The 13,956-nt window shown below is 35.3% G+C and overlaps 1 protein-coding gene across 1 annotated transcript in view; it reads right to left on the minus strand.

The window, feature by feature from the left end:
- Positions 1 to 13,299, minus strand: part of LOC145245944 (charged multivesicular body protein 3-like) — a 60,984-nt gene extending 47,685 nt beyond the window's left edge. Inside the window, exon 1 of the mRNA XM_080107706.1 lies at positions 13,144 to 13,299. Coding sequence (XP_079963832.1) covers positions 13,144 to 13,188 — 45 coding nt within the window. The 5' untranslated portion in view covers positions 13,189 to 13,299. The remainder of the gene's footprint in view (positions 1 to 13,143) is intronic.
- Positions 13,300 to 13,956: the final 657 nt, after the last annotated feature.

Here is a 13,956-nt window from a genome sequence, read left to right on the forward strand (position 1 = left end):
TCATGCATTTCATAACTTATTAAAAGTAACTTTAAAGTTTGCCTATAGCTGAAACCATATTATCGCATTTATCAAAGACTAGCGGGGGTACCCGGCGTTACCCGGGTGTTTGTAGGTGTGTGTGGTGTTAAATAAAAAAGAAACCGGGGGGGGAGGGGGAGTTGTTAGGATCGAACCCGAAGCCCTGAGGCAAAGTTTGAAAATAAAATCGGCCAGCCAGAATGAGTTACTGAAAGATGTTTGAATTTATTTAAGTAAGAACCAAATTGACAGGTGCGCGCACGGAAGTCATCGAGTGTTACCACGACGACGACGTCAATGACGAGGTTTGTTTGTTATAAGCAAAGTAAAAAAAGAAAACGTTAAAACTTAAGCGGGAAAAAACACAAAAAAAAACTAACGTAAGGCAAACGAACGATGAAAACAGAAAAACGAACACGTGAAAAATGGCTTAAATAAGCCTGTTTCGATATTAAAATTGAAAAAAATTGGTGGGTACCCGGGTGTTTTGGGGTGTGTGGTCGGGGGTGGATAAGCAAAGAGAAAAAAACAGAAAAAAGAGCATTACGTGAAAAATGGCTTAAATAACACTGATTCAATATTTAAATTTAAAAAATCGAAAAAAAAAAAAAAGAAAAAAGACATCTCACACCACGATTCAAACCCAAAACTTTTAGATAATGAACGTGTTAAGCAACTGACCTAACGCGACGTACATGAAATTTAATCAGTTTTTCAACTATTTAAAGTAAATCAGATCATGACGTCATCTGACGCATACGTAGAACCGGTCGAGAGTGCCGTTTTTGTTGACCCAACCCCCTGTCGAAAATTGTCGATTTCGGAGTGAAAAAATGAACGTTTTTGGCCAATTTTTCGATATTTTTTGAGCGAAGGATGGAGCTTCAATATGATACCGAGTTTGTGAATTTTTGTTGTGTCTGTCGAAAGATTTTAGCAGACACACACACATACATACATACATACATACATTTTCGCTTTTATATATATAAAAGATAGAAGATATGTTGAGAATCACAAGTTTAGTGTGTGAAAATGACTAAATATAGCGAGATTCTCTTCAATTTCAATGTGTGATAACTCATTTATTTAGATTATTTTGATAAAATTTTGATATAAACAAAATTTAATATTTTCTCTTTATAGATGTACAATTCTTTCTGGTTTCATTAATAGTTTTCCTTTTTTTAAGTTACTTTAAGTTAAATTGCTATTTATAGTGAAAAGTGATTTATTTTTATGTTGGAGTTTTTCAACTTAATGTGCGCGATATTCTTTGTCGTTATATATTTAAAAAACAGCCCTAGTTTTAAGAAAAGGGGTCACTTATCAATATGATGGACTTAAATACAGTTTTAAGATGACTTTCACAAAAAAATTCAAGTTGAACACTTTTAGTAAATTAAAATTTTGTTTCCGTCTGTTTTTACATGGTTCAAATCTATAATTTTTTTTTACTTACTATGAAAAGAAATACTGAGCCAAATGTTTACTGATCTATGAATCATTAAAAACATTCAATATGTTAACTGCTGAAATAAATCTTATATTTCTGCTTTCATGTACTTTTTGTATACTTTTTTTTTTCAACGTAATGGGATTTTATCCAATGCTTTGGCTAGTTTGATCTAATAATTATTGTTTCCATTATGATTACTTTTCATCTACTACAAGATGATATTACATTTCTAAGGATTTTTCACTTATTTAAAGTCAGCATTTTTAGTTATATCCTGTGAACAAATAGCACACAAAACAGCAAATTTTGTCATTTCCAAAGTTTGAAAGGTCATAATTCAGTGGTTAATAGAGCTACCAAAATATATTTGATACCATTGTTCATGTTTTGCAAAGAACTATGTGACCACATTTAATAGTTTTAGATATAATGAAAATAAATTTTTAAGAGCCAGCACAGTAGGAATAACACACTATAGCCTTCAAAAAATACCTGAGCAGCCTTGTCGACATTTTCTGGTAGGGGCACCTCGGGCAATTAGCAATAAACTAAGCTCTTTGCAGGGAGAAGGTAAAACCTTAGAAGATGGATCTTACAGTACTGAATAGAACAGCAGACTGAGAGAAATACAGTATTTTAACACCTCAGGTTAAGATCTAACTATAAAATACTACTGATGACTGTCCAGAATGCCAAAGTCAACACATATCCTAAATTCTTCACTAATGACACAGACAAGCTACTAGGGATAATAGACCTTGGTCACTCAGAGGTCAAATCCATCATCCATCGCCTTGTTTTTTCCTTTATGTCACAGAGTGAGGTTGAGACAAATACAATACAGAACTTCCACAGTCGCAATACTGGACTATAGTTTGTTTGTTTTTTTTTTATGCTATCTCTGTAACCAGTCTGTTTGACATGTACACAAGGATCAACTTATCAGGGGAATAGCAAACAGCATACTTCAAGTGGACTTGCTAACCTAAGCCAAAGCACTTAAATCTCTCAAGCAGAATGTCCATCATTCTGAGACATTTAAATCAGCATCATGAGACCAAATATATATGATCAACACCCCCAACATGGCTATTGCTTGGATGTTTACCTACTGCAAGCAAAAATGTAGTGCTTCATAAACTAATAGAGGTAATGGACATACTAGTAACTGCTCTAATAGCTTTGCTGAACTAAACTCCTTTCGAGTCTGAGAGGGCTGTGGTAGCCACCAATATGGCACTCCAGGAGAATTAAGCAGCAATGGTGGGCCACCTTTTAATTCCAAGAGATTTTGGTAATCTTCAAGACATGATGTGTGAAGCACAGGCAGCCCTCTGTGGCATACCCTAAATCTAATGCAGAGATTTTTTTTTGTAAAAACGGCAAAAAGAATAATTCATTGCAATACAGATCCTCAAAGCTTCAGTGTCGGCCAAGCCACCCTACAATATTGGCACACCTCTATCAAAGTTAAGCAACACTGAGTAAATTTGTGCCAAAATCTACCAGCGACTTCAAGACCTCATACCATCCAAACCTGCACTATATAAATCACACGCAAAATGAATAGCTGCAGCTAAGAATCATGAAGTAAGCCTGTCTCAGCACAACGATCAACTAACAAAGCAACATAATAATACAGTACATATTCTCCGGTCACTTTGAATAGGGAGATAGTCTTGATACAATGCATTAACAATTATCAATGGGGCATTGCAGGCAGAGTTGTTGAAACTGTCAAACCATCAACATCGGTTAAAGGATTGATGGATCAGACAAAATCATTTTGGTAAATCATAGATTCCTCAGACCACTTCAAATGTCTGTAGTTTCAGTTTCCATTCCCAATGCTTTGCCTAAATCCTCCAAATCAACATCTTAGGATTCCTATACACCTGGTACACCAGTGCCACAAACCAGAGGAAGCATAATGACATCATTCAGACACCCAACATCATCCATCAAATCAATGACAGCAAAATCTGTCCAGACATTGCCAGACATTGTCCAGGTTACTACCTCACAATCAACCAGGCAAGGAAGAACTAATTCTTCACCAAAAACCATTGTGCTCATGGTAGAGAAGAGATGTAAAATCAAATTGACATTTACCACCATAAAATTATCCAATAAGTAATACTATTATTCAAGCAAGAAGTTTATCAGCATTTACTCTATACTAGCAAGACTTCCTCCTAGATAAGTTGCTCTACCTAGACTTGAGGGTCTTGTCTACTCTACCATTGCATCCATAGCTAGAAGATGGGTGCTAGAGAAAATGACTTTCAAGTAACTTCCATACCCACAACAAAATATGACTACATAATCCCTACTGCTACATATCTAGAAAACGCAGCTGTTAAACCAGATATAGTGATTTGGGACAGAGCAAACAAAAAAGCGACCGTAATAGAGGTCAGTGTACCCAATGATACAGGGCTTAACAGAGCTGAGAGGGAAAAGATAACAAAGTATCAAGGACTTATGTATGATATGAAACGAAATTGGAAATTAAAAGACGTTAAAATTATACCAGTCATCATAGGAGCAACTGGGCTTATAAAAAAGAACTTTAAAAAGTACATAGCAAGCATACCCGGTGAACCAAGTACAAGGGAAATACAAACGATTGCACTGAAAGGGACGGCTAGAATCCTGAAAAGATCTCTTGGTTGGACTCACTAAAATAGGGGTAAATGTCAGACATCTGGTTGGATGTCCCATCCCCTAGAAGAAAAAGTTTAAGAAAAATGAAAAAAAAAAGAGACAAAGTTATTGTTTCCCCAATTTCTGACCAAGTTAAGAATGAAAGAAAAAAAAAAGCTCATGTATAACAAAAAATTGGATATGAAACAAATCATTTTATCAGCCACTAATCATGATGGTACCAATATGCCAAATAACTTCATTGGACCATTTTCACAGGCAAATTTCTGAAAATAGATATACAATTCACTCTCTTGATTTTTCCAAGTTTATTTATTTTTCTATTTCTGGCAAATGTCCATTGGTGGTAGCAGTGGCAGACATTTTCCTCCCCTCTTCTTACCCTACTGACCTCTCCCCCTCCTTACGTATATTCGTCATCTTTGTGTTATAACTACCACTTGCTTTCTCTCCTGTATTTTCTTCAATTATATGAATGGTTCAAACACCAGCCAAAAATAGAACATCGGCCACTATCAGTAAGAATGCATACTTTCTGGAAAGACTCACAAAACCTAATAAGAGTTAACAGCGGGGTGGGGAATAAGTGAAGGCAAAAATGAGTTACAGATGAGGGACATCAAGACCATTTGTTAGCTTATCTTTATATAGTCTATCTCAAGATTTGTTGGAGATTTTTTAAAACTTTTTGCTACATATATCTATTATTATACTGAGTTAATCAACATTTGTTTCACTAAGGCGTTTTCTCTATTTTTATCATACAAAATGCATGCTAAAATATTCCATAGTTTTGAGACAGAGTAATGTTTGAAATAAATTTTATTTTAATTCATTTGATGAGCCAAATTTTGTAATTAAGTCACTAACTGACTCATCTCTTACCAGGCTTTTGTCTAACAGTCTCTTCATCTCCTTATTTTGTTCGATCCTCTCTCTCTGCCAATATCAACCACTTTTATTTTATAGAGTATCTATCATTCTTGCTTTTCTCTCTTTATATATATATATATATATATATATATATATATATATATATATATATATATATATATATATTCAGAATGTGAGAGATTATATAATTATTTCCATAGCCAAACAACGTCACAGCTTGCAAGAGCCATGACAGCTAACAAACCGGAAGTCCAAGACTCAAGTTTCACCCTCAATTGGAGTCATCAGTTAGACATATCCGAACTCGGGATTCAAAACCCAAGCCTCTTGCATGCAAGGCAAGCACTCTGCTACCTAAACAAACACGTCACACACAAGAAAGTCTTAACACAGATCAAGAAAACCCACAGTGAAATCAGACTATTGTTCACCTCGAACAATTGATGTGGTCATCCAACCAAGCTATAACCTAAGCGGATGTCTCACAAGTAGGAATTTTATACTGTCTTGCTCAGGTAGCAGAGTGCTTGCCTCACATACAAGAGGCTCGAGTTTCGAATCCCAAATTCAGATATATCTAACTGATGGGCCCAAATGAGGGCAAAACTAGAGCCTTGGACTTCCAGTTTGTTGGCTGGCATGGCTTTTGCAAGCTGCGACGCTGTTTGGCTGTGACAATAATTATACATATATATAGGGTGTCCAAAAAAAAAAAAAAAAAAAAATTATATATATACATACATATATATATATATATATATATATATGGGGTGTTTAAAACTGAAGGTTTTTCTTTTTAATTTAAATAGATTCTTTATTTTTGACTAGCCTAGGTGCCTGGCGTTGCCCTGGTATTTGGAGGAGTGTGTTGAGCAAAAAAAAAAAAAAAAAAAAAAAAAAAAATGGTAGTAGGCAGATAGGCTCAAACCCGTACTGCAAAGGAGGAAAAAAAACGTGACGTTTTTGCCGTTGCGTCCATCACAAAACCGGAAGAGGCAAACATCAAAATTAAGGCTAATCCATCGAAAAGAGTTGATGACTTGCAAAAATATTTGCGAAAAAAGTGACACCTCCTTGTAGAAAACTGCCCAGTTGAGGGTGAAAGAATTAATGTTTTTGGCCAATTTTTCGATATTTATCATCCGAAAGTTTGAGGCTTAAAACAATACCAGTTTTGTCATGTTCCGACGTGTCTGTCAAAAGTTTTTAGCAGACATACAAACACACAGATTTTTGCCCTTTCACCTTTCAACCTTTTTTTGTTGACATATTGTAAAAAAGAAATCTGTTTCTTCCCTTTTTTGTTAACCTTTCGATCATAGAGTTCCTCAGCATGGAGGTTCCCAGAGAACAGATCCTTCACCAGATGACTGTCCTAAGAATCAAAGTGAAGCTGTGTCATGGAAATAGAGTAACCCTTCATGTTTATTCCATCTTCTGAAAGGATATTCTGGAATATATCCAGGAGATAGAAGTTTGCATTACCAAGCTAGAATTGGCATAGATTCCAGAAACGAATGTTCTGGAGACTGAAGTTAGTTGGGCCTCACAACTCCTGGAATATCGCAATCACATAGAGCTAGGTGGACTGGATGATTTCTTGGCTGCACCAACTGCCAGTTCTTACTTGGATACAACTTCTACATCTACACCAAGTAGAAGTCCAACTAGCTTTGTGGTTAAGCCTCTACAGATTCAAATTACTGGACCCACATTTGGTGGTTTTGAAATGGTCATCGATGACATGAGTTTCCAGAATTTCTTGTCAAGATTCAAAAACTATGCGGTTGGTTATGGCCAATGATGCTGAACATCTAAACATTTTAAAATGCCCCCTTACGGACAGAACATTGCGACTAATTAACCACCTAAGTTGCACAAACGTCAATTATCAACGCTCACTCTCCTTGCTGAAGAGGGAATATCTGGATATCAATTAAATCATCAATCAGATTTTTTAAGATATTCTGAATTATATACCAAAGAAAGAGATTTCCTAAGCAGATCTAGAGGAATTTATTTCCAGGACTGCATCTCTCTTGGAAAAGCTAGGAAGCACATATTCCTACGACTTCTCTGCAAATGATTAGGTGGAGCTCGATTAATGGCCAAGATCCTTTTCCATAAATTTTCCAAGGAATTAAAGAGGGAAATGATTGGACTGACAGGGAGACGAATACCATCATTGTCTTCCATATTGGAGCTCACAGAAGAGGCTATTAAACAACTACAGGTCTAGGGAGGCGCATCTACCAGTTCCACATTTGACATTGGACAGAGCTCTTTTCAGGGATCAGCACGAAGACTTAAGACTACCTCTTGTTTTCATATAGACGCCAGCTCCCAGACTTTGCTTGGATATTCTTGAAGCTTGCCGCTCATTCTGTGTGTGACCTTTATCAAGAAAAAGAAGTCTGTTGCAGTTAATTGTCTCTTGGACGCAGGTAGTGGCAGTTGTATTTGTTTGCTGCATTTCTTGGGCTCAACAGAAACAATTGGTGTGGATTGCCATCTTAGATTGTCAACCCTTCTTGGCGAATGCAACCAGAGTTTCGGAGAAGTTGGTTCTGGAAATTGATTTGGGTTGCAGAAATACAGTGTACAGCGAATCTCCTATTTTGGTAGCTGTTCGATGACAAATTTGGAATTCTTGTTGAGTGCATTCCAGAATACTGAATATTCCGACTTGAAAATTTGAGGCTGGCTCCGACTTCATCCCAATCAAGGGTATCATTGGATTGGACCTCCTGCACCAATTGGGTCCCTTTCAACTTCTATCCTAGCAGGTATCATTCCTTTTGGAGCTGCAGAATCTTTCTTCTCTGAGAACCAAACCCTCCATGAAGTAGCCCATCTATTTTTTAACTGTGTAATCAAGCAGACGCCAGAAGTGGATTCCTTCAACATGTTTCATTCTCGCCAGCCAACCAACATATCTTAACCCCTTGGCAGAGGTCTTTCCTAACAGTGAGGTGCAGAGGGGATTGGAACAGATGTTCAACATGGAGTCTCTTGGGATATACAATGAAAATGCCTTCTCAAACTACGATCATAAACAGATAAGGTACTTTCAAGATGCCATAGAGTTCAGGGATGGTACTTATTATGCGGAGCTTCCCTGGCATGCTGACAAGTTAGCTAGAGCCCCATCCAATCATATTGTGTCTTTGCATATATTGAACCGGGTGGCTAAGGGCCTAATAAAAAAAAAAAATATGTATCACCAAGACTATTTGGAAGTGTTCCAACAACAGGATGGTATAATTGAGGAGAACTTTGTGCCTCTCCACGAATTTGACAAATATGTGTGGATATCACATCGACTTGTTGTTAAGTCTGATCTGACAGCTACTACAAAAATTAATCCCATATTTAACTGCAGTTTGACGACCAGTAACAGAATGTCCTTAAATGAAGCTGCTTACTTCAGCATCAACCTGACAGGGGACATGTTGAATTAGTTAATAAGATTCAAATCTAACAATTGTATTCTGCTGGCAGACATCCGGAAGCCATTTTTAATGATTCATCTCCGACTGGAAGCAGACAAAAACAGATTCTGTTTCTTCCACAAAGATGGAGATCATGTTTGATCTTTTTGATATTCAACATTGATTTTCAGATCCACTGTATAGTAGCAAAAAAATCAGTAGAAAACTAAATTTTAATGCTTTTGACAAAACATATTTGCTATATATGTTGCTCTGTTTTTTTATTTCTTGACTGTTAACTATACTACATTTTTGCAATGCAAATATATATTGAAATAATTTTTGTTCAATTTACAGATTAAAAAAAATAAAATATTAATTTTTTAAACTTATTAAACTATTAAGTACAAGGATCATTCCAAAAGTAAAGCCTCCTATTTTTAACCCAACAGTTGAAGAGCTATGAAGACGGCAATGGTACCATTAAAACAAGCGACTTTTTAAAAATATTTTTTAACAGTCACCACCATTCTCAATGCACTTTTGCCAAGAATTCAATGATGCACCTCTACTTTTGATGCATGCCCATGATAAGAGTTGCTTTCTTAGAGTCTCTGATCATCAATAGACAGAGATGAAAACTTTCAGGTCATGAATGCATAAGTTCAGTCATAATAAATACAATTTGCAATCCCCTCTGATCCATTAAAAAAAATAGAAGGTATTACTTTTGGAACATCCTCTTCTTTTTCTATCTACAACCAGGCGTTGCCCAGAAGTCTTTTAATTTTATTTTTGTTCCAATTTTTTTTTTTTTTTAAATATATAGTTTGTTGGTTTTTTACACTGTTTTTAAGCATGATTTTGTAAGTAAACTAATTATTACAGTACCGTTTTCTTTATTAATCTATAATATAAATCTGTCTGTTGAAATGTATGTATGTATGTTCGTATGTCTGCCTAACTTTCGACAGAGGCAACGGATTTTCACAAGATCGGTATCGTTTTGAAGCTTCAGACGACAAATATCGAATAATTGGCTAAAAACATTAATTCCTTCACCCTCAATAGACCACTTTTCTACAAGGCTTTTTCGCCAAGATTTTCGAAAGTCATCCTCTCTTTTTGATTGATTAGCCTTAATTTAAACCTTTGCCACTTCCGGTTTGGTGATGGATGCAACAGCAAAGATGTCACTTTTTTTTTCACATGGTTTTACTCATTCATGGTATGGGTTCAAGCCTACCTGCCTACTACCACTTTTTTTTTTTTTTTTGCTACACTACACACCTGGGCAACGCCGGACACCCAGGCTAGTTTGTTTATGAAATCAAATTGTTATAAAACTAATTTTTTTTTTACAAGGGAACCCAAAAGCCACTCGAAGATAAGGGTTAATGATTGTAAGGTAGTAGTGTAGTAATGGGTAGAATTTGGACTATTTAATGGGGACGGCTCAACGAAAACTTGTTTACATTGGACTTGAAGGCTACCATATTGTAATTGGCTGGGAAGCAGGCCAATGGAACAGGGTTCTAAAGGCAAGCAGTTCTAGGAAAGAAGCTTTATTCATGGAATCTGCATCTAGATTTAGGCACAGATAGAGAATGGGGAAAATTGTTGATAATAGTTGTAGCTAGTCAAGTGTTTTTGTAAACGATTAGAGCTCAGATGAGCACTTACCATGAAAATAACGATAGAGCAGACAGGCTCGCAATGTCTCTTCTGTGGGAAAGAAGTTGCAGGGAAGAGGAAAGGGCATCACCTACTAGGTTATGAAGTTGGTTTTGAACTCTATCAAAGGTTGCGCAAAGCAGCTCCTGCCCAGATGTGGCAACAGTACTCCATCCTAGGACACACTTGGTTCTTATACAGATAGAGGATTGCATCTACTGGAGTGGTAGAATGATCCAACCATTTTTCCAACGATCTTGACAACAGATTTGCTGTATGTGTTTCCACAAAAATAATGCTCTTTTAATTGAGTTTTAGAAAATTATTGGATGTAAATTGCTTCAAAATTTTCCGATACATATAGCTTTACTAAGAATTTTAAAGCTGGAAATGATTTTGAATTGGGAAGTTTAACTGTTATCAATTTTCAAAGAGTCACAAAGTAATTCATATCGTTATTTGTTAGGGGTGGATATTTATTTTTCTCCTATGGTGAGAAATATGACACAGAGATTGAAAAGTCAGCGTCCTCTAGGAGAAACACAGGTACCCAGAGGATGTCAGTTTTTATGGAGTTAGTTTCGAGTACTGATGGATAATCCAGATTTAGTACCGGAAATGGCTGAAATAGTTTACAATTTGAAAGTCGCGAAAAAATGTAAAAAAAGGAAAATGAAATTAAGCATGTGAATGTTAAGTTAGGAAAGAGTTGCCTCCTGACACGGGGATTATACACAAGGTCAGGTGAGGTTTTGAAAAGTCAGCGCATTTGATAAAATGCACTTTGGCCTACAAAAAATGCATGAGCAAACCCGTCAGCATTCTCCGTTAGGGGCACCTCAGGCGATTAGCAACAAACTAATCTTTGCCCAAAGAAACCTTCTAGGACTGAACATAACTACACTTTAGGGCGTCGCCGTATCGTCGATTTGTATGAACAAGAAAACCATTGCTTTATATCGAACTCGGGTTCATCCATATATCTTCTCTATATAATAAAAGTGAACGTAGGCGCGTCCAGTCGTGGCTTCAAAAATCAGTGAATCACGTATGCAAATTAAAGTTTACGAGCAAAGGAGTGACTTAAGCATAATAATAACTGATAATAATAAAAAGAAAGGAAAACATTTTCACATATGCAAATTTAATTTGAGATAAGAATGTGGGGGGGGGGCTTAAACTTAATAAAAAGAAAGTAAATAGTACTCATCATGCACTTATTGATCCGTGCTGAAATAATAACGTTATCATTTAAAAAGCCATTTTTAACATCGGGAGGGGAGGGTGTTTTGTACCTATTCTGTACTTTAACCTTACAATTGAATAATAAATAAAAAAACATATAAAACTTTAATTAAACTTGGAAATACGATTTAAAAAATAGCGCGGATTAGTAAGTGCATTTGCATTAGCACCTATTATTTTAATAAAACAATTTTGTAATTTTTTGTTATTTATTTCCTACTTCGGTCATAGTTTAAAATACTGATTTCTCCCTTTGATTTTAACAACAGGTGCCCGAAATAAATGACGTCTCCATTTTCGGTGATAAATTGTAGAAGTACCAATGACTCTTCTAAAATAATGTTTTCATTATTTGAAAATTTGGTGCTAGTGCAAAGAGTGGCGCGGATCGGAGTGATCCGATCCGCGCTATTTTTTTAAATCGTATTTCCAAGTTTAATTAATGTTTTATAATATGTTTTTTACCATTCAATTGTAAGGTTGAAGTATGTACAAAACAGAAACACATCTCCTCCCCATGTTAAGAATGGCTTTTTAAATAATAACGTTATTATTTACGTCCGGATCACTCTCTGCACTATTACCGAAAATTTTATATTCTGAAAATAAAAAAATACACTTTATGCTAATAAATAATTGTTTGGCTTTAAATCGTACGTTTCGTTTGTCTTTCAAACATTATCAAAACAAAAATGAAATGAAAGTTAGTTGTCTGCCCTTGATTCCTTCATGGACGCTGCTTTTTCCTCGCACTGACACGGAATAAAATTTGATTTTCTTGAATTAAAAAAAAAAAATACTCGATCAAGTTACGTGATTTTTTTAAATATTTTATTTTGGTTCCGTGACTGAGACTTTTCTATATTTTATTTACTTTTAATTGTCATCATAAGTGCCAATCTGAATAAGCACCTTATAGACATTTGGGTGCATACTGCATCTACAAAATTTGAACCGAACTAACTTTTGCCGAACTAAACCTAAAATTTAGCTACGGATTAGATTAGACTTTTTTTTAAAAAATCGGTTCAAATGCTGTAGAAGTACCAAAATCTGTAATCGACAACAACAACAAAAAATAGGTACTTGTACAGTTTAATCAAGACATTAAAAAATATTTTACATTATATGCGAAATATTATTTGATTTCAATCACAAAATTGTTCACAATCTTAACTGTCAAATACAAAGATGTAGGTAGGGAGTAGGGAAACCCTCAAGGAAGTCTTCGTTTTTTCATAAGAAAAAAAAATTCTGGAGAAATTGTAAGAAATAAAACAAGAAAATGATATATTAAGCTTATTAATTGCATTCCGTCATAATACTTTGTTGATTTTCTTCTGTTTATTTTATTTAATTTTTAAAACGTATTTCAAACATAAATGCCCATCATGCAAAAAAAAAAAAAAAAAAAAAAAAAAGCATTAATATTGACAAGTCTTCAAGTCAATATAAAACTACGCAATCATTTTCTATTTTCGTCCGATACAAATAAACGACATATATATTTACTCATCTCCGTATGAAAAGGAAAGTTTCCTAGTGATAATCTATAGACGACGATGGTGATCTTTATTCAAAAGAATAACTTTTCTTAATCGGCCGTCATTGTCGTACATTAGAAAATGGTACCTCAGTTTGTTTAGGGGGGGTATATTATTATTGTTTCTACAAATACTAAACAGATTAAACTCGGCAGTTAAAAAATAATCGATGTATCAATCATTCCAGGTAATCGATTGATTTACTTACCATATCTTTTGGAGACTTTTGATGCGTCTTGCCAAAAAGACCCATGTTGTTAAAGAGCTTATTTTTGTTTCTATCTACCTTCTCACCCGACCGCTGTAAACAGCACCATGAAAACTTCCGGTTGCGCGTGCGCTGTCAACAATTCTAACACAACATTATTTGATTATCTCCCTTAGTTAAAATGAAAAAAAAAAAAAGTAAAGGGACTTTTCTGTTTATTTATATATTTATTTATTCATTTATTACGAAAAGGGTGGGGATAATCTATTTTTACATTTAAACTAACGTCGTACTTACTTTTAAGATTCTGTTCTTTAGATACGACTATTAGCTAAGAGTCTGCACCTTCAATAATGTTTCACTTTAGTTTAGGAGAACGCATCAACAATAATATTTGATTTTGTCTTTAAAAGTTGGCAAAACTGACTTTAAAAGTCTCATTTACACCTATTGAGCGCACACCATTAGTAATGGTTTGGTTTACGTTTTCTTCTTTTTGTTTTCGTATTGTCACTCGGACTTGGGGTTAATGAAGGAAGTGCCTTTTGGGAGGTATTAAAGTAGATACACACACACACACACACACACACACACACACAAAGGGAGATTCTACTTTTGTGCGAGTGGTCAATGTGCTCCGTTGCGCCTCAACTTTTCAGGTATCCTGAAAAGGAATATCGCAAGGAAAATTAGTGCAGACAAATAGTTTTCGAGATATAAATACATGTATTTTAAAATGTAAATCACTGGCGGCCATGTTTGAATGGGCAGCAAACCCTCAGTTTATTTCTCCAGCACAATTCCGAAAGCCGT

The sequence above is a fragment of the Euprymna scolopes genome, chromosome 23 (genome assembly GCF_053919585.1).
Source record: "Euprymna scolopes isolate OS-2025 chromosome 23, ASM5391958v1, whole genome shotgun sequence".
NCBI classification, from domain to species: Eukaryota; Metazoa; Mollusca; class Cephalopoda; order Sepiida; family Sepiolidae; genus Euprymna; species Euprymna scolopes.